This window comes from Dipteris shenzhenensis, chromosome 6 (genome assembly GCF_047967505.1).
Source record: "Dipteris shenzhenensis isolate YYH24624 ecotype China chromosome 6, Dip_SZ_1.0, whole genome shotgun sequence".
Lineage (NCBI taxonomy): Eukaryota > Viridiplantae > Streptophyta > Polypodiopsida > Gleicheniales > Dipteridaceae > Dipteris > Dipteris shenzhenensis.
The window spans coordinates 39315438-39341109 of record NC_141601.1 but is presented as its reverse complement, the minus strand read 5'-3'; the positions used below and the strand labels follow the sequence as shown (position 1 = coordinate 39341109).

The 25672-nt window shown below is 44.9% G+C and overlaps 1 protein-coding gene across 2 annotated transcripts in view; it reads right to left on the bottom strand.

The window, feature by feature from the left end:
* GRL (transcription activator) overlaps positions 1 to 25672 on the bottom strand; it is a 142228-nt gene that overhangs the window by 57350 nt on the left and 59206 nt on the right. For both annotated transcript variants that reach the window (XM_087375549.1, XM_087375550.1), the window contains exons 8-12: positions 22071 to 22196; positions 21788 to 21895; positions 21643 to 21687; positions 21292 to 21434; positions 11116 to 11248 (exon numbers count right to left, since the gene is read on the bottom strand). In XM_087375549.1, coding sequence (XP_087231675.1) covers positions 11116 to 11248; positions 21292 to 21434; positions 21643 to 21687; positions 21788 to 21895; positions 22071 to 22196 — 555 coding nt within the window. The remainder of the gene's footprint in view (positions 1 to 11115; positions 11249 to 21291; positions 21435 to 21642; positions 21688 to 21787; positions 21896 to 22070; positions 22197 to 25672) is intronic.

Sequence of the window (25672 nt, the reverse complement as noted above, 5' to 3'; positions counted from 1 at the left end):
GGTTTTCTTTTGACTTTGAAAACCCACCGTGTACCTATGGCATTCTTACCTGGTGGCAAATCCACTACATCCCAAGTCTGATTTTTATGAATGGATTATGAATGGACTGCAACTCATCGTGCATGGCATTCATCCAATGCACATTATCTTTTGCTTCTTCAAATGTCTCAGGCTCCTCCTCATCAAGAAGAATACCTGCATAACCTGATTCAACTGAATGAGCTCCCTCCATGTGCCTTACTGCACGACGAGTTCTGCCAGGCAATGGAGCTTCAAGCCTACTCTCCCTAAGAGTCTGAAGCAACCAATGCGGGACTGTTTTGGCTGCGTGTATCTCTTGAACTTCTTGCCTGACAACTTCATCCACACCTTGAGGTTGTACCAATTCAACTGGGGGCTGAATCTATACTTGTGGAGCTGGCGGAGGTTGCTGTAAATTCTGATTTTCAGCGGGGGAACCAAATGCTATAGGAAGCATCCCCTCAAATACATCATCTGAAGAGGCCGGAATCTGAAATTCAGCATTTGTATGTGCAGAAATTTCAGAGAATATGACATCTCTACTGACAAAAATCTTGCGTGTAGCAGGATTTTAGAGACGATAGCCTTTGCTTTGTGAACTATATCCCACAAAAATGCATTTCAGTGCCTTATCTGACAACTTGTGTCTGAACTCCACAAGCACGTGGGCATATGCAACACAACCAAAAACTCTGAAGTGGTCCACGAAAGCCTTTCTCCCATGCCATGCCTCATAGGGAGTGATTGCCTTCAAAGCCTTTGTAGAAGCCCGATTTAAAATATAGTTGGCACACATGAGGCCTTCCAGCCAAAATCTGTAAGGCAACTTCTTACTTGTGAGCATGCATCTATCCATTTCTGTGGTGGTGCGATTCTTCCGCTCAGCTTTGCCATTCTGTTGAGGTGTAAGCCTCACTGTAAGCTGATGCATAATACCTTGTTCTTTCAGAAATGTCTCAAATTCATGAGACATGTACTCCCTCCCTCGATCTGTGCGAAGTGTCTGTACCTTGAGTCCTGTCTCATTTTCAACCATAGCTACAAAGTGTTTGAAATGCATAAACACTTCTGATTTTGCCTTGAGACCATAAACCCAACTGTAGTTGGTAAAGTCATCTATGAATGTAACAAAATAGAGATAACCCCCAAAAGCAGGTGTCCTCATGGGACCGCAGACATCACTATGACTAAGCTGCTATTTTCTTGTAGCTTTCACTGCACCATCCTTCTTGAAGGGAAGCCTATGCATTTTGCCTTGTACGACAGAGTGTACGGGCTGTACGGAATCAGTCCGTACAAATTATACGGATGGACTGTACGGACGACGAGCAGGGAGCAGGGTAGCTGGGTAGGAAGCTTGCGGGCAAGGAAGCTAGGAGCAGGGTCTTGCTGCTCTGAAACCAAATGTTAGAAATGAGAGTGAGAGAGCAGGAAGCAAGAGAGTTGAACGTAGTGCTTGCAATAGAAGAAGTGACTAATACAAGAAGTGGGATGGGTTTTGTCTAAGTGACAAAACCTTATCCTTCACTAACCGTAGTTAGTGAACTAACTGTGGTTAGGGGGAAAAACCTCTAAATGAGGGAAAAGTGCCCCTAACCTACTTATTACATTACATTGGTCACTGCTGAATTATAATAATATTTCTAACAAGATGTACTAGATGGTTTTTTTGTTGTCCCATAGACTTGTTGCTCTCTCGTGGACATTAATAGACTTTCTTTCTTTCTTTCTTTCTTTCTACTCTGTGCTTGGTCTCTCTAACTCTGGCTCCACTACTCCTCTCCTCTTCCCGCTAATCAACTTTGTCTCATCTCGGCTAGCTCATCATCATCCTCCTCCTCTCCACGATGTCCTAGTGCTAATTCAAATGTGTAGAATTCTATGAAATGCCACTGCGTCCGATCTAGCTCTATCTCCGGTGTCACTGTCTCTTCCAGTTGTTTGATCTATCTCAATAGGTGCCCCTTGAATACCTGTGACCATGATTTAGCCTACTTGGAACGCTTTTTCATCTTTCGTGAGTTTTTCTTCCATCTTCTTGGATTCCTCCAAGACTTGCCCTTGAATGGCTTTAACCCTTCCACGCATAGTTTTTAAGTGTTGTGTTCTTATCCTTTAGCAATTTTAGTGCCTTGGAATTTGATGCATGGGGGCTGCCTTGTTTTAGGTCTGGCACTTCAAGATGACATGCCTTAATGGCTCAAGCTTGATTTCAACCATCTTTTTTAAGGCCTTTTGCTCTTCCCTTTCGACCTTCAAGGCAGATGGTTCTCCCCGTCAATTCCTTTGTGACCCTACATTTTGGCATCCATGGTTTTGAGCTCACTCTGCAAGTCTATCAAGGCATCCTACAGGTTTTAAATTTCCAAATGTATTGTCTCCAATTATCCGCTTCAAATTTCTCAATTGTTTCATCGTTTGCATCTCGATTATGCTGCATCTTCCTATCCAAGGTGGATATTTGTTCTTCTGTATCCTTAAGATCCTTTAAAATTTCTCCAATTTCAGATTGTATTGCATGTGTCTAGTGTGGTCCTTGGATTCCATTGCCCTTGTCAACCTCCTATTGCATGTTTGCATTTGTATGATTTTAGTTCTGCTTGTATATTCTTTACCAGATCGTCCTGCATTAATGCAGTCTTGGGTCTCCCTTTCGTCGTATGTACTTGCTGGAGCTCCTGGATTTCTAGCTCCATTGCCCTATTGCATAAGGCGTGCTCTTCCATTGACTTCTTCGACGCATCATTCCTTTTTGCAAGCATCTTGTTTTTCCATCTATCTTGTCCATGAACATGGAAAAGCACTCTCCTCTTCGAGATGAAGGCCCTGGCATTTTTTACTAATTCTTCCACTGGTGGAAGGCTTTTGAAGGCCCTCTTCCATGGCCTTCGTCATGCCTTCCCATTTGGCACTTCGCAACTTATTGTGATGCAAAGAAACCTCCCAGATTCAAAGAGAACAACGCAGGAAAATTCAGTATATCTCACTCAAATTTTTGACGGAAAAGATCAACGTTGATGAACTAACATCACATCTATGATCCATGGGTGAAAAGGCAATGGTATCTCCCCTGGATCTCATAGTATGCAGAGCATCACATCAAGACATGCTCCTTGGTCTCCACCTCGTGTGTCGTAGAGAGTGCAAAGTTTTAAATCTCTGCGATGTCGTGTGGCTGCTATCTCGCACCTATCTCAATTTGGAATCGGTGGGTTGAGGTCCTGAGCTGGCCCATGGTGATCATAGTGCATGGGAGAGGTGGATCTCAAGGTGTCTCTTGGTGCTTGGATGAGCCATCCTTGTTCAAGTGAATGAAATGCTCTCTGTAGAAGAACATCTTGGTGGCACGTGGCTGCAGGGGGATACCCATGTCCTATGGATGTATAACGGCCATAGGTCATCACATGAGATCTAATCAATCTCCTATTGAGTCAAACGCAGAAAAGGGGCATTTGGTGAATACTGGAATGGCAATGCGTGATGGATAGACATGCCCTATGATTGGAACCATCTAGACGCTCATGGATACCAGTGCTGCTTGTCCCCATCATCGCTGCATGGACGACGAGGGCCCACCACGGTTGTCTCTACTATCCGGACTCTGTCCAACCATATTCTGAGGTCTAGACAGGCAATGACCTAGAACAAGGCATCTATCTAGAGAGAGAAAGAAAGAAAGAAAGATGTATTAACGTCTGTAGGAGGTCTCGCAGGCTTATGAGGAGACAAAGTGCAAAACCAAAAGGTAACTCATACAAGCCACTAAGGGCTGAAGCAAAGGGCTGCTGAAAGCTAAAGTGCTAAGCTAGTGAACAAAATAGTAGAGGAGTAGAGTAGCAAAATATCAGAAGAGTATCATGTGCTCAAAGCTAACACCCCAAGTACATGCCTAGGTTCCATATGTCCAGGTAACCTGGTGGCTCTCTAATGAGATGTGAGGAGCTCTCGTATCTGTGTCTCTAGAGCTCTCTCCCGATGTAGTGGAGGGCGTGGTCTCCTCAATCTCTGTATCCGATGGGCTACGTCGAGGGTGACGCCTCGTCTCTGACGGTCACCTTTGAGGAGGGCTGCAATAGAACGGACCTCACTCGTGCGTGCTCTGGACCCACTCCGTGTCGCACGTGGAGTGTGTGTCTCTCCCCTGGCAGCCTTATGGTGGAGACTCCCACTAATAATCCATGATACTCTCATCTCATCAAGCTCCTCTACCTCAGCCTCATCAATAGCTGACTCAGATGCATAGGAATCTGTAACAAGTATTTGTGCTTTGTCGATCTTGGTGACCTATGGCATCAATCCTTGCCACTCTCTGGTCTGTCGCATCAGTATATCTCTCTGTCGTCACATCTCAATCAGATAGAGCCCAACACAAATCTGATTGGGAAGATGGATCAGTCGTGTAAGCGGACCAAAGCCATGCCCCTCCTAAAAGAGGTAGTGATATCGCCCTCAAATCTCATAGTAGACTGGGCAGACACATAGAAAGTGCTCCTCTGTCTCGATCTCCCCCATTTGGCAAAGTGTGCAGATCCTCTACTCTCTGGGTATGCCTGCAACTCTCCCTGCCTCAATCCTTAGCTGATATGATGAGACTCGCAACTCTGACCGATGGCGATCCTCAATGCATGTGAGACTGTCCTATCCTCAAGAGACTGAAGTCTGATGACGAGACCATGCTCCGAGACCCTCCGGAAGTGGTCATGGTAGAGCTAGATCTTTGGTGGGAAACTCCTCTCCCCCCCAAGCCCTCGTTGTATGGACCTAGAGGAGGTCCAACCATATGATACAGTTGATCTCATCTTGTGGAATCATCTCGGGTTGCATCCATGCTGTACTGAAAGGGGGGAAGTATGTCCATCTAAATGCCATGACTACCAAACCATGTGGATATCCGTGCGTACCATGCTGTATCAACACCGCTCTCTGCGAGTCGCCTAGAAGATTCCAATGCTAGTCTCAGTAATCTCCACTAGGGTAAGGCCCAAACTCTATGGAGGAAAGTCACAGTCTGAAAGATGACATCAACCTGTGAAGGGCTCATGGCGAACTCTGCCTGTATAATCTAATGGGGAACTGAGGGCTTGCTGTGAATCATCTTGGATCCCATAATCACCTGTAGCCTCTCAAATCTCTTCCACTCTGTCACTGAAATATCACTACCCCAGAAAGGTGCTGCATACATGGCAGTCGGTCTCACCAACGTGTCAAAAAGCCAACCCTTCGTCAGAGGGTCTTGGAAGTGTGCTTGGAAGCACCGTCTCTCTAGTCGGGCTAGAGCACCCTATCCTCATGTGAGTCGTGCCATACCTGCAAGAGTCATCGTGAAACCTGGTCCAGTGAACAAATATGTGTTAGACTGCACTATCTCCACTGGTTTGTCTCGGTATGTGAAACTATGGCAATGTGACATTGCTCGCGAGGTATTGAGGATTATAGCCTTGGTTTTCCCAAGGTTAATTGTCAAGTCTCTCTCTCTGCAGGACACCTCCAAAGCCTCTAGATGTTTCTGCAATCCCTCTGCTGAGGATGATATGACGATTATGTCATCTACGTACAGCAGTATCTGCACTATCAAGTCAGCCAGGAGTGAACCCTCTCCACCTAGGCGATCTACAAAGGAAGTGATCTCATCAATATAGAGCCCGAAGATAGTTGGTAAGAGGGGGCATCCTTGTTTCACTCCGATAGTGCTCTCAACCCAGTCTGATAGACCCCTTGGGCACGTACCCTCCCTTTGACGGACATTCTGTGCGGTAAACAAGTGACACAAAGTGTGTCTGGGCATAAAGGACATATCAGGTGGTGTCTAACCCAGGACATCATAGAGAGAGCATGCATATGTATGCCAGACTGCTGGATCTATGATGGGGATGGGTGACTTTCCCTCAAACAAGAGCCCCCCATCCCGTAGTAGGGTCTCCTCCACGAAAGGATCCGATCACCTCATCCATCCTGTGCATGAGAAAAACCCGCTTCTTATGCCATGTCACTCGGCGTGAAATCCGTTGTGCCTCTGGTGACGTCAAATGTCCCAATGCTCGCTCACATGTGAGGTGGGCTCTCATCTCTCTGCACTCATCGCAAACCAGGGGTTTTGAGCATCTTCCCATCTAGGATACGTGCAGATCGAGTCGTGGGAAAGGATTTAGTGGCAACATCCTATATCACTAAGATAAGGGTATCTGATGCATGTGGGAGGTCCATACCCTCTTCAAGTAAGAGTGGAAGCTCAAAGGCCAGGTGGTTCACATACACCATCAATAGCACGATCAAAATGGATCTAAACGCGAGTGAGTGGCAACGAGGCTCTCTGTATGGCTGGCATGACAGCCGATATAGAAAAATCAAGGTATGAGTGGTCGGTCCCGAGTGGAGGAGGCGGCAGAATAAAATCATGTATCCATGGGACAAATGCTAGTCGACCCACCAGGTAGTCCACTGTACTTTTTTCCCCACCATACTCTTAGAGGTGTCTGATGATGTGGCCAAGCCCCGTCACCTAAGTAAGTACTCTCTATGTCGGACTCTCTCGTGAATGAAGGCCGCGAGGCATCTCTAATCTGGGTAGGCGAGGAATCTGGAAAGGAGCCCGGAGCCATCTCTGAAGAGGCAGTGGTAGCGACCTCGGACCTCGTAGTACACTCGGCACCTGAAAATAAAATGCTCCTCCGACTCAACCTCCTCACAGTCGCACAATATGCATAAGCGATGCTCCCTAGGAATCCCCTTTGCTCTGCCGCTCTCTATGCGGAGGCGGTGTGATGATATCCGAAACTGTCCGATGGAGATCCGTAGTGAGTGAGGCATATGAAGCTCAGTGTACCCCGGTGGTGTGATGAATCCCTCCTCCGAAATGCGAAGACAGTAATCTCTGTAGAAACCCAGCTTCACTGGAAGCTCCCTCGGCTCCAACAAGGTCCTAAAGGTGTGTAGCTGCAAGAGATCCTCTCGAATGACCTGGTTGGTATGTGGCCCAATCGGGATGGTGGGTGGGAGTACCAGAGGGGCATCTAAACTGTACTGAAAAGGAGATATCCTATCGATGTGGAACCCTAGTCTCACAAACCATCTGTGAGTCCGTGCATACCAACATCGCTCGTCTCCCTCTGCTGCCAACCTCATAGAGGAATCGAGAGCCAAGGTTGTCTCCCTGATGTACAGTCCCCATATGATCTACCTCGGTGTAGATATGTGATGGTCTGAAAGGCTGCATCTAGCTGGAGTGGAGAAGCACCAAACTCGGCCTGAATGATGTGATGTGGTACAGACGGTTTTCCCCAGATCATCCGTGAGAGCATGAGGATCTGCAAGCGCTCCGCCCGTGTCCACTCTATCTCTAATATGTCAGGCCCCCAAAAAGCGCTACCAAACATACCGGCTGGTCAGACCAAGGAGTTGAAGAGAAGAGCCTTGGTCCGAGCATCTTGGAAGTGGGAGTCAAAGCACTGTCTCTCTAGCCAAGCCAGTGAGGCGTATCCCCTGCTCAGTCTGGCCTACATCGCTGGTCTCATCGTGAAGATCGAGCCGAAGAAGATGACCCCCAAGTAAGTGTATGAGGATACGATCTCAAATGGAGACCCACCCAAAGTAAAAGTAAACTGCTTCCCTTGCATGTTTGCTCGAGAGGTGTTAAAGATCATGACCTTGGTCTTGCCAAGGTTGACCTCCAAATCATGGGATAAACAAAAAGCTTGCAGTGCATCCAGGTGTCGCTGGAGCCCCTCAGGTGTGGACGACAAGAGTGCCACGTCATCTACATAAAGAAGAATCCTGATGATGATCCCGGCAAGTGAGCAACCGGTCCCTCCGAACGTCCCCATAAAAGTCTCAAGCTCATCGATGTAGAGGCCAAACAGGGTCGGTGATAAGGGAACCATGTTTGACCCCTATGGTACTCAGGATCTCATCTGTCCAACCTGTGCCTGTACGAACTCGGCCTGAGACTTTCTCATACAGTGCCATGACTGCCCAGATGATCTCCTGATCAAATCCCAGTGTCTGTAGGCATGTGATAAGACAAGCTCGAGGTACTCTGTCAAAGGCTTTGCGAAAATCCACAAAGCAACAGTGTACCCTCTCCTTCCGTGATCTGGCCTCCTCAATGACACTCCTGAGTGTGAGTATGTGATCTATAGTCCCATGGTCTCGCCTGAAACTGGCCTGACCCTCTGCTCTGAGCCCTCTCATCTCTGCGAACATGCTAACCGATGCATCCAAAACAGCTGCATAGATCTTGGACATCACATGTCCAATCATGATAGTCCTGTAGTTAATCGGGTCCATGGGATCCCCTACCTTGTGGATGGGGGTGATGGTGTTGAGTGTCCAAGTGCGGGGGAAGCAAGGCAAACAGCGTCATTGAATAGCTTTGCTAGGATCGGGGCTAACGTGTCGATCCCATATGCGATAAACTCAGTGCATAGTCTTTCGTGATCCTTAGCTCGACCATTCTGCAGTCTCAATGTCGCGTCCTTGACTCCCCCTCTGGTAAACAATGTGCAAGTGGTGGGACGAGGTGCGTGTATGAGGTCTGGAGTGGGCTGGTGTGGGACATCATATAGATGGTGTGCATACGTGTGCCAGACTCGTGTCGGTGAGGGGTGATGGACACCTACGCTCAAGGAATCTCCGCCAAAAATCCTTAGAGTTATTGTTGTACAAGATGTGCAGCAGCTCCTCATTTTGACGAAGGAATGCCTGCTTCTTCCGAAGTACGAGACGTCAGTACTTGCGTCCCGTGTCTGGTGTGTTCGGGAGGTGACATCTAGTTTCAAGTCGGAGCTGTCAGCGATAAGCCTTGCACTCCGCATCATACCAATTGTTACAGGCTACACAACCAAGAGGTAGTGGTCTAGTGGACCGTGTGGTGTGGGCAAAGATTTGGAGGGCAGCCTCATGGAGTGTGCGACTAATCAGGGCAGCACGGTCCTCTATGAGTGGTATGTGATCAATGTAGGTTAGGAGTCTGTTTAGGCGTCCAGAGTAGGCCGGTGAGAGGCTGTGATCAAAGTGTATGTCGTGATAGGTGTCGTGCTTCCTATGTGGTGTGTGTGGTGTGGCTAAGCGTGGGGTGGCGATAGTGAAGAATAGGTATGTGTGATCAGCTCCTGGAGGGAGTGGTGCTACGGTGAAGTCGGTGATACATGAACTGAAGGTAGGGGATCCCATGATGTAATCTACTACACTAGTGCCCCCCCCCCCCCCCCCGTCCCGTGTGGGAAGCAAGTAAAACCACCTGAGGAGGGCCATAGGTCGAGCCCATTGTAGATGATGAGATCATGCATCCTGCCCAAATCAAGAAGCGCGTGTCCATATGGTGTAACAGGCCCGTGTCGGTCCGATGAGGTCCTGGTCATACCTGCTCCGTCTAGGTCCATGTCTGGCAGCATGATAGAGTCGTCTCAGAAGTCCAGGAGTGGTGCCTGTCGCGTACTCGTCCTGGCGTTGAAGTCCCCAACAAGAAGAACTTCCCCGCGGGCTGAAAGGTCAGGGATATCCTGATGTAAGGGTGCATATGGCAATGTCTCACCCTCTTCTCGTGCCACTCTGGCGAAGTGGGATGTGTCTGGCGGGAAGTAGCATATTGCTATGAAAAGGTCATGGGTGTCTGTGCATCGGATCCGGATCCACATGAATCGGGAGTGTGCATCCTTTCTCTCAATGGAGAGAGAGAGAGAGAGAGAGATTTAAATAAATTGTTTGCAAAGACGGTCTAAAAGACCAACAATAACCTAAACAATTCGGTTAGCTAATATATGGCCCTTCTAGTCAGTGTAACCAGAAAATGTGTTTCGCCCAGGCGAAACGTGTAGAAATGTTTCGCCGAAATGGGCGAAACAACAGTGCATTGGGCGAAACGCCCTGGTGCCAGAGTGTTACTATTTTTGACTCTTTTGAGTGTGCTCAATGTGTATGTGTGTATTTGAGAGCTCTTTTCACACACACAGAGAGAATCTAGAGATAATTATTTATGTTTGATATATAATTAATATAAAATACAATTTTTAAACCCGTTTCTAGACGAAACGCCTGGCAAAACCCAGAAACGCGAAACGTTTCTTGTGACACTGGTTCTAGTACCAAAAGACCGGGTGAGGCCTAGTCTGTCTTGTGTAAAGAAGCTAGATAAAATGCTATATTAATGTTCCAAGAGACACAAAGAAAGAAAGGGAGGGGGAGACCGTTTCTAGATTCAGGTGCTGCAGCTCGAGGTAGCTGCTCACTCTCCTACCTCCAATGCTTCTGAATAACTGCCATTTAGTTTCAAGGGCCAGTCAAAAAGGTCGTACATTGAATTTGTCTTTAATTTTCTCATATCTATCACAGGAGAGCCACCAGCAAGATTTGCAAATGCTTCATTTACTAAAGGGAATGTACCTGCCTCTAACATCATTGGGGTTTTGTGATTTAGCGGTGCTTCCTCAATCAGGAAATTATTTTGGACTAAATTAAAATTTTCCACACAAGGAGACCAAAGAGAATATCATCAAGAAAGAAGAGTGCTTAGTCAGAAGAGTGGCACTTTTGTTTTCAATTGTATTTGCCACAATCGGGATCTTTGTTTATGTACAGCAAGACACGTCTTCAGGAAAGAGTCACTTTCTTAAGGTTTTTGTCCAGCCTGTATGTGAAGAAAGTTGTGGTGTTTCAAGCTCATAACTTGGTCGCTGCTTGATCTCTATTATTCAGCAGCTTTTGCACCATTTTGTGATGGCTTGAATCCATAAATAAACTAGTAGACAATCAATCAATCCAATTTTTGTGGCATCTACCATAAAATTCCAACGACTAATTTTTTGTAGACTCAAAGCTAGGACAGCTACAGCCATCAGGACAGGCTTAGATAGCAGTCGTTCAATCCCAGGCATATTCTAGAGTCAGCAAAATATGTTGTTTTATCTTAAAAGAGTCCTGGAGCCATTTCATGGCAAATTATAATTGAAAAAAAGTTATGCCTTGACCCCATACTTGGATATTTGGTGCAATCAGACTAGGCTGATCAGAAAAAACAAGACGTGTTTTAATCTTAAAAGAGTCCTGGAGCCATTTCACGACAAATAATAATTTGAAAAAAGTTATGCCTTGAACTCTTACTTGGATATTTGGTGCAATCAGACTAGGCTGATCAGAAAAAAACAAGACCATTCGGCTCAGCTCTTGCCTCAAGAAAGTTCTCCGCTCTCGATGAGTACTCTCAGCTCTGCTAGTTGCCAAGTCATGCGCATCACTGCAATGATGTCAAAATTAGGTTTATAAGCAGACAAAACCGTGCATCATTAGCATGAACAGTATGCCACATGCAGGCATTCCAAACTACAGCATCAATGGTCAAAGGTAGGTGCACATCAAATGCACAAAGACATATATTTAGTATACATCTTCATATGACTGTAACATATGCAATCTTGCAAATTGAGTCGTTGACAAGTGAACGTAAGCAAGAACAGAGCTAAGAGAGAGCAAGAAACAAAGAAACAAAAATTTACTCTTAACTCCTTCAAGCGTTCAAAGTAGTCTATAAGATTGAAAAAGATCGAAAATATATAATCAAGCATGAGACAAAGTCCAAATAATTCTCTTAAGAACAAACATGGTATCTACGTGCATGCACAATACATCAAGTCGTTGTGATGCCACAAGGAGATGCCTCTTCAAGTTAACAAACATCATGGTGCCACTGTTCACACATGCCAATGAGGAATAAATCAGTGATGTAAGGTTAAGATTTGTGGATGCTATAGTCTAAAAGGAGGTAGGAGATGCTAATATCCATGGGGTTTTGAAGGAGATGACCTTTAAAAAGAATATAATGAAATGTGTTTCCTTTTCATCTTTGCTTCAATCATTTTTTTCAAAGCAGGACCTTTGAAATATGCTAAATTGAGAGATGGTTTATGTATAGCAATGATGGGTAATGGGTGGCCCTCCCTGCTTCGAGCTCCCACCCTTCCCTCCCCCCCTCCCGTTGTGCCACCCTCTGCCCGCCTCCTTTCATGCCATCCTTGCCTCGCCTTTCTCTGCTTCAACTGCCTCCGTTCGTGCTATCGCACCTCCCCGTCTTCATCTCTTTGTGCCACCTTGCTAGCCGGTGCCTGTTCGTGACAGCCTACGAGCCTTTTTCCCCTCTCCTTGCTCATGATCATGACCACTACTAGTTGCGGGGTCCCCCCCCCTCCAAAAATTGGTTCCCACTCTCTTGATGCTGACCTATGTGAGGTTGTGATGGGTGGAGACGTGACCTACATTGTGAGGGCAGGCTCTCGCCAAGTGACCCATTGTCAGAGTGGGGAGGTCTATCCTCGTAACCCTCTCGATGCTGACCTGGGCGAGGCTGTGGGTGGGTGGAGGCGTGACTTACACTGCAAGGGCAGCCTCTCGCCAAGTGACCCATTTGTTTGCACTTGAGCCATTGCCTTGGGAAACCTAAGATTTTGACCCTCTCCAAGGTCTCTAATCTCTTCGAGCAAAGACTCTAGGAACTTCAAGAACACCTTGAGCTGCAGACATAGTTGCTAGGGAACATGAATTGAATGCCTTTCAAGTTTAGGGGATGCGAACGTCTAGGGAACACCACACCATCAGACACATCATCATACTAAGCATATCTTCGGTAAATTTCAGTGAAGCATGCCCTCTTTCTGCCTTTGCTTTAGTGTAGTATTAGCTAGCTTTGAGAGCTTGCAACAAGGAGCATTTCCCCACCTTCAGTTCGAAACACCAATGTGGGAATGTCCCCTAGCTAAAGGTGAGCGAAAACACATGTTTTGAGGGAACGTCTTGGGAGCCGCCAGGGAACGTGGGATGGGAACGTTCCGTGGCTCGGAACGTGGAATGTTTCGTTGTGTGTTCCACGAACCTTTCCAAGTTGGAAATGACGTTCCCACATTCTATAGGCCTTGAACAGTGTTTCGGTGCTACTATGGATGTGGGACACCATCACCGCAAGGACCTTGGCTACTAGAAGAGAGGACTCCATCATGGTTTTGAAGCAAGCTTTGATGGAAAAAAGATCTGGTGATATTCCTTTGGAAGCATTGGGAAACAAAGTGCCATTGAAACCCATAGAACATGACATGTCAACGCCATGTCGTCTATTTAGAAATCATGGTACCAAGGAATGAAGACAACCAAATGCAGGCCAAGTACAATAGGGCTCTGCTCCAGAAGGGCTGGGGTGATGATGGGGGAACTCATCTAGCGAAGGAAGACTCCTCTCCCATAGATGGCGACCTCTTGGTTGTAGTGACCCCATAGCATTAAACTCGTCTGGATCAAATCTATAACTTGGCTCTAAGTGGAGGATAGACCTCCTCGCTCTCACAGATAGCAACACAAGTCGCAAAACCCTTGGGTTGAGCACGTCAGACAAATGGGTCACTTGGCTAGAGCCAGCCCTCGCGTGCAGGTCACCCCTCCACCCACCCAAAGCCTCGCCCAAGTCAGCATCAAGAAGTTTGTTGTTGGGTGTGGGGAGCAATGGAGTGGCATGGAATGCGAGGAGGCAGGCAACAAGCTGAAGCAACTAAGTACTTGCAAATGAATAATGAGCAAGTACAAGTGATAGTCAATATAGGCCCCAAAGTCAACCACAATTGTTGAATGATGTCAACCTAAGGGTTGAATGATCCTAACTCGCCTACAAGGCCATACCAGAGCTAAGTGCTAACAAACCTCCTTTCATGGTATGACTGAAGTATCCTAGATACATCTTAGGTATATTGGAAACTATATCATGGTTGCACATATTAATCCAAGATGAATATAAACGTAGGATAACTGTATATCTCCAGTTGATAGGTGCTCTCGAACATAATGATAGTGCACCTCGATGTGCTTGGTACGCCCATGAAAGATAGGATTACACGCAATGATCAAAGCACTTTGCTTGTTAGTGGAGATGATCGTAGAAGTGTTCTGGCTGACATGAAAATCTGAGAGTAACTTACGGAGTCCATCACGCTCTATTGTAGCTATAAAGGCTTCCATGTACTCAACCTCACAAAGTCTAGAAGGGGCAACTGTAGGCTTCTTCTTACCGAACCAAGAGATGCCTGAAGAGCCTAGGATGAAACAGTTTCCACTATGTGACACACGGGTGTCAACAACCTGCCCAGTCATTGTCCATGAATGCATGCAAATCCAGTTAAGACTGATCGCTATAGTACAGCCCCAAACGCTGCGTGGCCTTCAAGTAACCGAAGACTCGCTTCACTGCCTGCCAATGCTATGTGTTGGACTTGAGCATGTACCTACTTAACTAAGAAATGGCATACTGCAAATCAGGCCAGATATGACATAAGTAAATAAGGCAACCCACAACCTGCATATAAAGAGTGGCATCGAATGGGGCACTCCCATCTTCGGATGAGAAACGGAAGCCAGGTTCCAATAAAGTAAAAACTGGCTTGCAATCCTCGAATTGGAAGCGCTGCTTTGGATTGACTAATCATTATGCCCCCCTCAACATTAGCAAACTGGATGCCCAAATAGTAGTGTAGCCGGCACATATCTGACATTGCAAACGATTTCTGCAAATCTACCTTGAAATCTGCAATTTTCTGAGTGTTACCTAGTGATAAGCATGTCATCCACAAGAATAATTAAAATCAGAAATTCTGATGCAAACTTCCACACATAAAGAGTGGCCTCTATAGGGCTTTTTTGAAATCCAAGGCATAGCAACAAAGAATGTGTATTCACGTACCATGCCCGTAGTGCCTGCTTCAAACCATCAAGGGCCTTTTTCAGCCTGCATACCTGATTTTCAGAACCTTCAACCTAAAGCCTCGAGGTGGGGTGACATAGACCTCTTCCAATAAATCCCCATGAAGGAAAGCGGTCTTAATGCCCACTGGTGGACCTCCCAATGCCTGTGGGATGCAAGAGCAATGACACACCGAATGGTCATGATGCGTGAAGTGGGAGTGAATGTCTCCTCAAAGTCAATGCCATGTTGCTTGGCATACCCTTTCGCAACAAGGCAGGCTTTGTAGCGGTCAACACTGCCATCAACTTTCCGCTTCAATTTGTAGACCCACTTAGTGCCTATGGCACACTTGCCTGCTAGCAAGTCACACAACTCCCACTGTCATTTGAATGAATGGAATCAAGTTCAGCTTTCATGGCATCCATCCATTCTCTACTATCAAATGCATCCTTATGGCAGAGAGGTTCCTCATTGCAGGCTGTAGCAATCAAAGCAACATGAAGCAAACTAGCATCTGTTTATTTTTTACCACCTCTGGTGCAGGCAGCCAAGGCTCAGCTTGCTTGCTGTCCCAAAGAGTATCCAAAAGCCACCTTATGAACTCATTTCTGATGTCTAATGACAGCCCGTTCCTCTGTAACTACCTGTTCAATAGCATGATCATCATGTGGCTGCAAATCAGGCTGAACATTGGCAACAGGAGGAGGCTGTGAGCTGCTAGAAGCATTTGGAGCCGGACCCTGCAAACTGTCATCTGAATCTATGCAGGGCTGTATGGCATCAAATCCACTGATGGCTGTATTTCACAGTCCAGCCAAGGTAAAGGGGCATGCTTAGTAAAAACCACGTCTCTACTGACAATCACTTGCCTATGCTAGGCTGAAACAACATGTATCCTTTGCTCTATGAGCATAGCCAATGAAAATGCATTTGATGGCCTTATCATCAATGTCAAATTGCAGGCTTGTGGCCTGTCCATGCTACATAAGGGGTAATGGTATCTTCAATACCCGAGTGGGTGCTCGAATGAGCCCATAGTTGGCACATATAGCAGCATTCAACCAGAATTTATTGGGCAAAGACTTCCCCTTAAGCATGCACTTGCGCATTTTCATTCGTTTCGATTTTTCCACTCTGCAAGTCCATTTTGTTGCAGAGTGTATGGCACTATGCATTAATGGATGATACCCCGGGCTGCTTAAAAATCAGAAAATTATCAAGATAAGTACTCACCCCCCGTCAGTGCGGAGGGTCAAGAGTGTTTCCCCAGCCCCATTCTCTGCTAAGGCAAGAAAATGCTCGAAGCTAAAGAAGACATCTGACTTCAATCTCATAGGATAAATCCAAGTGAACCTGCTGAAGTCGTCCACAAAAGTAACAAAGTAATAGTAGCCTCCAAGTTATGATGTCCGCATTTGCCCACATACATCACTATTTACGAGGTGCAACTTCCTGGATGCACCAAGCGTCCCGTCTTTTGGAAATGGGGACCGATGCATTTTCCCCAACAAGCAGCCTTCACACACATGTTTTGTAATTGCATGCATGAGTGGGAGATCTACCACCATGTTCTTTGTTTTCACCAAACTATTAAAGCTCAGATGCCCCAATCTCTCATTCAATAAGTGAGTATTGGAAATCACAGATTCAGCAATGGCATTAGGTTCTATAGCAGCCTGTTTTTTAAAGGTACCACGGTGATACAGCCCGTTGTCAAGTGTCCCAATGAGTACAATACAGTTATTGTACCAGTTATCATACATGGCACAAACGATGATCATCAAAAGAACTCTGAAGCCATTTGTGGAGATGGCTGAGATAGAAATGAGATTCTTTTTATACCTAGAAAAGGTTTGGGCTTGCTGTAATATTTCCTCCTTTTGCCTTTGCCCCGATGATCGGTGGCAAAGGCCTAATCTGCATGAATAAAAGCAAGCCTTGTTTTGACAAACTCCTACAATAGTAGGACAACAAGCTGATTGAAGCTACAGTGGTTGGGGTTACCCATGGCCACTATTTGTATCTGAGTACAATATGCCCACAAATAGTGGCTAAATGTTTCTCTAAAACAATTTCCACGGCACAAGAGCCAAGTGGAGTGCACAAGTGGCAGAAGCCTCAAATTATGAAGGCAAAGTATCCAAATCAAAGGGCAAATGCAAATCTAAGCCAAATTTGGCTGTATTAAGCCAAGGTCATTGCAAATAACAACAAATCTGGAAAAATCCCCAAATTCTGAGAGGGCAAATATGCCAAAAAGAGGGCAAATTTGGAAAGCCCCAAAGTAAGCTGCAACTTTGCAAATGTGACCAAATCTGTTGGAATTTCGTGCCAACATCACTGAAAAACCCACAATTTTAGGTCAAAGCAGCCAAAATGTCACTGCTATCTAGGCAAATGTGACAAAATAACCCTGCAAATCTGAAATTATCCTGAAATTTGCCTGCAATAGACCCCGAAACCCCAATTTTGGAGATCCAAAAGGGCAAGTACTGCAAAGCCCCAAAATGTGACCAAAGGAGCAAAAACCTGCAAATGTGAAACAAAAGCTCCAAATTTCAACTGTTCCTGAGAATATAACTACAAACCTGCAAATCTGAGCCAATGGGGTGCAAAGGTGAACCAAGGTCAACCAAAAGCCCCAAATATGGGTCAGATATAACAATTGTCAGATGCACTAATTATTTGAAGTAGAACGTTCAATTGCAGAGCAGATTTGAAAATTCTATAATAGATTTGAAGATTATACGTCAGGTCAAAACACAAATCTAGATGGCGACTGCAAAGCAAAAATTGTACGAACGATTCTTCAAATTGTTCTGAGATGCTAATGTTGTACGAACAACAATGTATGATAGTCTCTACGTTCGATCGACGGGCGTTGTACGAATGTTGATCATAAGGTTGTGTGATCACACACAAAAGATGATGTACGGCGTTACGCAGGCACATGTAGTTGTACGGCTGCCCTTTGCGGGAACCTAAAGAAGATGTTGGCTTGTGCAAAAGCACCACAATGGGCTGGAGCTGCAAAGTGCGCACGAAGGTGAGCAAGATGAGGGGAGCAGGCCCTAAGAGCTGTGATATCACAGTTGGGTGCGGGGAGCAATGGAGTGGAATGGAATGCGAGGAGGCAAACAACAAGCTGAAGCAAAACGAAGTACTTGCAAATGGATAATGAGGAAGTACAAGTGATAGCCAATAAAGGCCTCAAAGTCAACCACAAGTGTTGACCAATGAAGTCAATCTCAGGGTTGACTGATCCTAACTAGCCATACCAAGGCTAAGTGCTAGCACCCATGAGGATAGACATCCCCGCTCCAACAGATAGTAGCACGAGTCAGGTTGAGCCATCCAAGGCAATTTGGACTTGTATCAACCACATCACGAAGCCAAGCGAGAGACCTCGAAGAACCGAAGACGCCATGCATTCGACAACAGCAGGCAAGCACAAGGTCCCCACCGCCCGCCCCCCAACCACCTAGAAGGATGAAACAAAGTGAGCCCTCTCAGGATGACCTTCAACCACCTATGGGAAAAGTCTTCTTCGATTTTCCGGCACACCCTTTCTCCTTAACACCCCAGGATTCCCAACCGACTCAAGAGACTACCTTGAGGCTAGGTACAAGAGAGGCACCCCTCTTGTTCCTTCTGTTCCAAACATCCATCCCAACCCTCCTCCCTCGTCCCCTCCATCCCCATCCCCCATCACCTCAACACCTTCCTTTTCCTCTTCTCCCCCCACCAATCCATCCCCTCACCCTTGCACCACCTCCCACTACCTCAACAGTGCATTTGTAAGGGAATGGACCATGCACAGAGGCCGAGCCATAGGCATCTTTGCAGGGATGATAATGTCAGACCACTCCCTGATTGTGCTTCACTTCTTGAAGCAACCCCATCAACGAGTCCCTCACCAAGGCGTGTGGATTCCCAATGCATTGCTATAGGAGGAGGAGGAAATCCAGCAGGCTATGCATAGCAAAGTTTTGGCAACGGACGGATGATCCTGCGTTGGATGGCTGGGCCAGATGAGTAGCAAATGCCATTTGGAGGAGTAGCATTGAGCTACAATTGCAAGCACTTCAAAGACAACATTCTCTTCACAATGGAAGAAAGCACTAAGACAGGACTTAGCCTCCATAGAGCGTGTGTGGCTTGATCTCAAGGCCACAAAGATCCACAGGGCAGACTTTTGTTATAATTCGTCCATGGGCGCTGGGTCGAGCACCAAGATAAGACGACCATGCAGTTCTTCCAAACCACTGACAAGACCTCAGTGACAAGGACTGTGAGATGAGAGTGGCTAACTTCGCTTGGACGTCTAGGAGATCTTTGTGTTGACCGCCTCGTCCCTTCAAGTTCTTGCAGCCCGGGAGGTAGTTTGGGTGCACACCCCTTTGGTGGTCACCTGTGCATCACCAAGCAAGGGGATGCCGCTATTACAAATGAGGAGATCTAGGAGGCCCTCAAGGCCCTTCCACTGCCCAGGTGAGGAGGGCCTAACAACGTCCTGTTTCAGGTGCTTTTGGGAGTTCGTTCATGCTCCCATGTGGTTGGCCTTCCAATAGATCTATGACTCAGGATTGCTCCTTAGGTTGCTCAGTCAAAGCTAGATTTGTTTGATCCCGAAAGGGGGAGAAAAGCACTTGAAGAAGACTACAAGAACGACAAAGTACAAGGTAAAGAAGACCCCAGTTAAGAGGATTTGGGAGAAGCCAACTGGTTATGCATATGCCAAACAACTAGGTTTTTCTGAATTTTTATCTAGCAATTTGCATTTATATGGTGAAGGTGATTTCTTTGTTCAGAAAGACTAATCTTTTGTAAAGGGATTAGACACTGCCATTAAATTGGTAAGACCTTTCCAAATGGCCTCCAAAATCAAGATAGATAAGTTTGAGGGCAAGGGTTTTCATACTTGGCAGACCAAACTGAAATTTATCCTCATGAAAAAGGGAATCTGGAATGTGGCTAATAAAAAAGAAAAGAAACCACCAACTAGGGAAGGAGAAGCTTTATGGCTCCCTAAGGATGAAAAAGCACTAGCCATAATTGCTCTTGGATTGAGTGATTCTTTTATCCACCACATTGATGGCTGTGAGACTGCTCATGCTACATGGACTCATCTTGAGCTTGTCTTTGGAGCACAGGGGAGATGTTCCAAGTTTAGCTTGCTCATCAAATTCTTTGATCTGAAATTAGATAGAGGAGAATCCATCTCTTCACATTTAAATTCCATGAAGAGCATACTGACTCAGTTATCTAGCATCAAGTTTAATCTTATGAAGACATTGTAATTGCTATCTTACTTAGAAGCCTAACTGAGGAATAGAGGAATATGGCACTATTGCCATTGCTCTCACCAATATACCAGAGATTAGTTTGGTGGAAATTGAGGCATAAGAGGAAAGGAAAATCAAATAGAGGAATGACTACAAAGAACATGGGGCATATTTGGCCAAAAGCAACTTCAAGGAAAAAAGCAAGATGAAGTGCAACTTTTGTGGAAAACCTGGACATTTTGAAAAAGAATGCTATGCAAAGAAGAGATGCTCAACAAACCTTGTGGAAGAAGCAGAGACAGAAGAAGAAGAAGAACTAGAGGATGTTCAAGCTCTCACTGCTTTCACCACCCAAGTCAATTTTGACAAGGGTGATGACCCATATGTTTTCTAAGTTGTTTGTGGGTGAGGTCAATAATGGTTCTCTGCCATGGATAGTCCATCCTTAAATGATTGTTAGTCTTTTGTTTGAGGTTTTACCTTGTAGGACTCATGGGGATTTCCATACATAGTCATTGTCTATCTCCCAGTTGTAAACCAAGAGTCCTAGGAGTGAGTCACAGGTTGGGGCCATATGTGTTGCCACATGATGGTGGGCAAACCATGTACTACTGCTGAGGGATGAGGTCATCAATTTGTGGGGAAGAATGAAGGACAAATTGATGTATGTGTGTGTGCCTATGGGCTAGGAGTCCTATGCTAGGAGTGTGTGAGTGTGGGTGTGCTAGAGTAGAAGGTTCTATTAGGTGTGATTGAGAGAATCAAGGAGTGATTACAAGATCTAAGGATTCTATCCTGAGATCATTGATGATGTCACAGATGTATGCTCTCTTGCCTATATATTGGGCTTTCTCCGTGAATAAAGTGCTCAGTTCAAGTTCCATTGATGCTCCAACAGTCTGCCATTCGCCTTGCAATTCTGACTAGGCCCTTTTTATCTTCATTCTTTACTCAACTATATCTTCCTATCTTTCACATGCAAAGGCCAAAGGATAGAATGAAATAAATGTCTATACATCTTTTATAGAAACTATTTGAACAAACCCAGCTTCAAGAGAAAAAATAACTCATTAGAAAAACTCCACTCGTTATTTATCAATTTCGTTTTTGTGAATCTACAGAAGCACTTTAGTTCAACAATATTGTTTGCAAGTGAAATATTCTTCACAGGAAATATCTTCACTTTTTCTTTATCTGTCCACCTCAAAAGATGCACTTTTTCTTTATCTTCACTTTTCTTTATCAACTATCTGTCCACCTGGAAAACATAAACATTACCAGATCATCTTCTTGACCTGCTTGGCAAGATTGTATTCTTGATCTGCATCTTTTTGTTTTAGGCGTCCAGCTTTTGCACTCTTCTTTGATTCATCTATTTTGGGGAGCACATAAAGCTGATACTCCTCGTGAAGGAGGATAAACTACATTGCAAATCATGAAATGAGTGCATTGACAAAATAATGATAGAGGGTGTACTTAAATCTTACTCCAAACATAAAATTTATACAATGAGAGCAATCAATAAAAAGTTTAAGTGCGGCTCCTCCTGCTTGAAAATGAGCTGGTTCTGAGGACATTTGGTTGTCATAACAAGTTATATGATCACAACAACTTTGATATGGGTCTCACCTCATCTCTAAACAAAGGAAAGACCAATGTATCCTTCAAAAGTGCCTGCATAAATACTTTAGTTATTTCAATATATTCATCATATCACCCCAAAGCAAGCTCCCAATAACTCAACGAGAGCCAATGTCTGCCTAGGAATACAAACCGTAACAATATCTATTCCATTCCCTCGTAGAAGCTCGCTTGGACAAACAAGGTAACCAAGAAGCACCCAATCTCTATAGCTATCCATATTTGCCAAGTCTTGTGCTCTCTGTGCAAACAACAAGGCTGTTATAAAGTTGATTTTTACGACATATAAGATAATTTATTTAAGACTAGATGCCATGATGCATGTTAAAACCCTTAAACTGGTACCTTCACATGGACTTCAGACATTCCCTACCATGAAACAAAATATTACAACTTGATTGCAACAATGGAAATACCGCTGGATGTGCAGAATTGGTTAATTTGTCTGGATATCGAGGATGAAATGGGCTCAGGAAACCTTCACTCCTAAGCTTCTGATAGTCCAGTCCAAGAAGTACTGTGGGTGCAACTCCCTCCAGAACCTGTTCGATTTACAATTGTCTCAGATGAGTATCTGATGTATTGTTCTCAATTGCCACAAAGCAAAATAAACTTCATAGTCAATACCTTGGCAAAAAATATACGTGCCTACATACAGAAAGGTGCACACTTCTTATTCAACATATAAAAGCTTTCAGTTATTTAGCATGCCCCTTGCACAAAAGTACCAAATGTCCAAGCTGAACACAACTTCAAGCATCCAGGCACCTTTGTCATTTGAGAAGGTCATGAACTAGAGGGGCAGGACAGAATATTCTGATGACATTCACATTGTGTGATCGGAAAAAAATTATTGACAGCATATCAGACAGTATACTAAAGATTACAAACTAAAAGGTGACCAACAATTCATGATCTCTATACATCATTCTCTATCTAAATGATGATGAAGAGATGGAAGTCTCTACTAATGAAAATGCCCAACCAATACAGAGCTGAAGCCGATGCAAGTGTTCATCCCATTAACAAGGAGCAACCTGGCACAGCAGGAAGTGCTTGCACCATAAATGTATGGATGGAGTTTGAAAAGCTGCACTTCACAAATAGCTTGGCTTCAAAACAGCAAATACAATCCACAGCACACAAAAAATTACAGAAATAAGGATAGGAATTATGAAGGGATTCAATGAAATAAATAAAGGAATGAATACAGCTGACGGAATTCATCCAATTGTAATTTGATTGAGGGAATAATTCACATGCATAAACGTGCCTGCCCAAACTTACCTTCACTATCCACAAGAATTTGTGGAGACAGAAGGAGGCCCTCTTCTGGGAGTTCATAAAAACTGCAGGAATGTATTGAAAGTGCAATGCTTAACTGAAGCGTAAATCACAAAGGCACTCTATTTGGCTGGAAAAACATGCATAAGACAGCTATAGAGTCTTAAAATCAAGCTGGAGCACACTTATCGCCACATACATTTTTCCATACCCTGTCTTTGATAAATACTGAAAATCACCTTCACAAATAAATATGTGTATAAGCTCATTGCTGAGTTAGCAGCCAGTTGTAACCAGTTTTCATGGTCAGTTAGCATCTTTTTATTTTTTTTAAAGAAGCTAGCTACACTTGAGCCAGCTTTCATGCTCGGTTTTGCAGCCAGTTGCATGCTCCAGTCAGTTCAGTGAGTTGCAGTTGTAGCCAGCTATCATGTCCAGTTGGCAGTCTACCTACAACTCAACATGCAGCCACTTGATTGCTCAGTTTGACGCCACCCTTGTGCTCAGTTTATAGCTGCATTTGTGCTCCATTAAGAGCCCTATATGTGCAGAACTATGCTCAGTCATCTGCACGTCTATGCTCCCTTCATATGGCCACCTGAACAACTTAAGACAGTCGCCATTCAAGTGAACAAGGACACCCTAAGCTGCAGCTAGCTCCAATGTCTTCAAAGCTCTATTTTCAGCTTCTATATATTGAAGTTTGTTAGAATAAAGTTTTAACTAAGTAAATCTTTTAATAGTTAGAAGAATGGAAATGAAAATATAATGATTTACGGTTGCTAATTTGTGGCACTGGTGAAGCAGGCCTGCTCCTTTGGGATTGGAGAATCTTGGAGTGCATGAAACTAAGAGTTCACACTTCTGATTCTTACTTTGATTAAGTAGTACAATTCTTGCTAGAAGCAAGTTGAGGTTTTGAATTCTTAAATTGTGCAGCCGTGCAGGCTGTTTCCCTCGCATTTGGAGAACCCATGAAAGCCAAAGTCCTTAAAGCCTAGCCTTATTGTTGGCATCAGTTGGGAGCCAGATGACTAGCTATGGAATTTATGTTCATCTAAAATTCTTTTGACGTATTTCATGATGTGCATGATATAATCCGATTACAATATTTGTTCTAATTATGTGAGCTTAAGAATGCATGGACAGACCAGTCTCTGTGGTGGCTTTGATTGTTGGAGAGCCGTCCCCTACAAGAGATACAGTGGGCTCCGAGTGAGTGATTCTAGCCTTCTAGAGCAGGGCACTCCAAACAGATTACAAAGGTGCCCTTGTTCTCATACATTACACGCATCCGTTGTCGTCTACAGTGGCTGCCTGGGCCCCTTCGAGAGAGTGGCATTGGTAGAGCAGCACGTGCCCAAAGAGGTCATTACTAGATTACTAGATTCTGGTCTCATACACTACACACATCCGTTGTCGTCTATAGCTAGATGTGGCTGTCTGGACCCCTTCGAGAGAGTCGCATTGGTAGAGCAGTACCAAATGGATAAGAAGTTTCTGCCACTGTGGGCTGGTCCATACGAAGTCATCAAAGAACATAGCAATGGGTCTGTACAAGTTCAGGAGCTGCATGAACCATATGGCAAGAAGGTGATCAACAAGCACTACCTCAAGCCTTTCTTTGTTCGTGATGGTCCCAGGCATGGAAATGCGGTGCATTCCCTGCCTGGGGGGGGGAACTGTTATGGATAAAATTGTCTAAGGAAAAAGGCATTAATATGTATGTGTGTTTGTATATGTGGCAATAGTATAATCAAATATGGTGTGCATAGGGCCCAAGGTTGAGGTGGCAAGGCATGACCATGTGCCACCCTTCCATGTAAGAGGACCCATAAGGTGTGTTGTACATAATCCATAATAGTAATATTATAAAATGCAAGGTGGCATGGCTCCTCCATGTGCCACCCCTCCACCTAGGATGCAATAATTGAGATATGGCTCAAAGTCCATGGGAGAAGCAATATAAAATGGGTGGAGATGGCTATTATATTGAGTTATTCCCTCCATATGGGATAGGTCCATGTGGGGGAGGTATAGAAGGACAAAGAGAGCTAGTTAAATAATGGGGAAAGTAGGATGAGGTGGCAAGATTCCTTGTGCCAACCCTCCACTTGTTCTCCTAGAGGTTTGAACCTATTATAAAATTGGAAAGAGACCAAGGGAGTATCATAGACTTGAGATATGGGGCTTGATTTATGTGGAAAATTGAGGCAAAGGGTTGTCGCATACAATTGAGAGTGCGTACCCACCTAGCCCACATGGGAGACTTTTCCACACACACCATGCATGTGGGAGGATACATTAATGTGGAGAGACCCCCTCTTTTGGCTATAAAAGGAAGGGGCAATTCCTTGATAGGACGCTCATTCTTGTAAAGCCACCTAGCTAGTATTTTGATATTTCCCTCTCATCCCTCCTTTCCAATAAAGTATGGTTCACTTCCCTTGATGTCTACATCTCAACATTCCTCTTCCTATCATGTACTTGCTTCTCTTCGTGCCCAACGAGGTCATTACTAGATTTCGGCATGTGATTGGACCAGATGTGAGTGGATGGGAGTTTCCACATTGTGAGGATAAGGACATCAAGACAATTTCACACTCGCTGTCCACAACACAAAGGATTTGGTAGAGGGCCGTCTGGATCAAGGCTCAGACACAAAGGATGAGACTTCACCTAGGGCATGGCAGCCTGGTTGACAAAGGGGTCATGCCTTTTCAATAGAGATGGT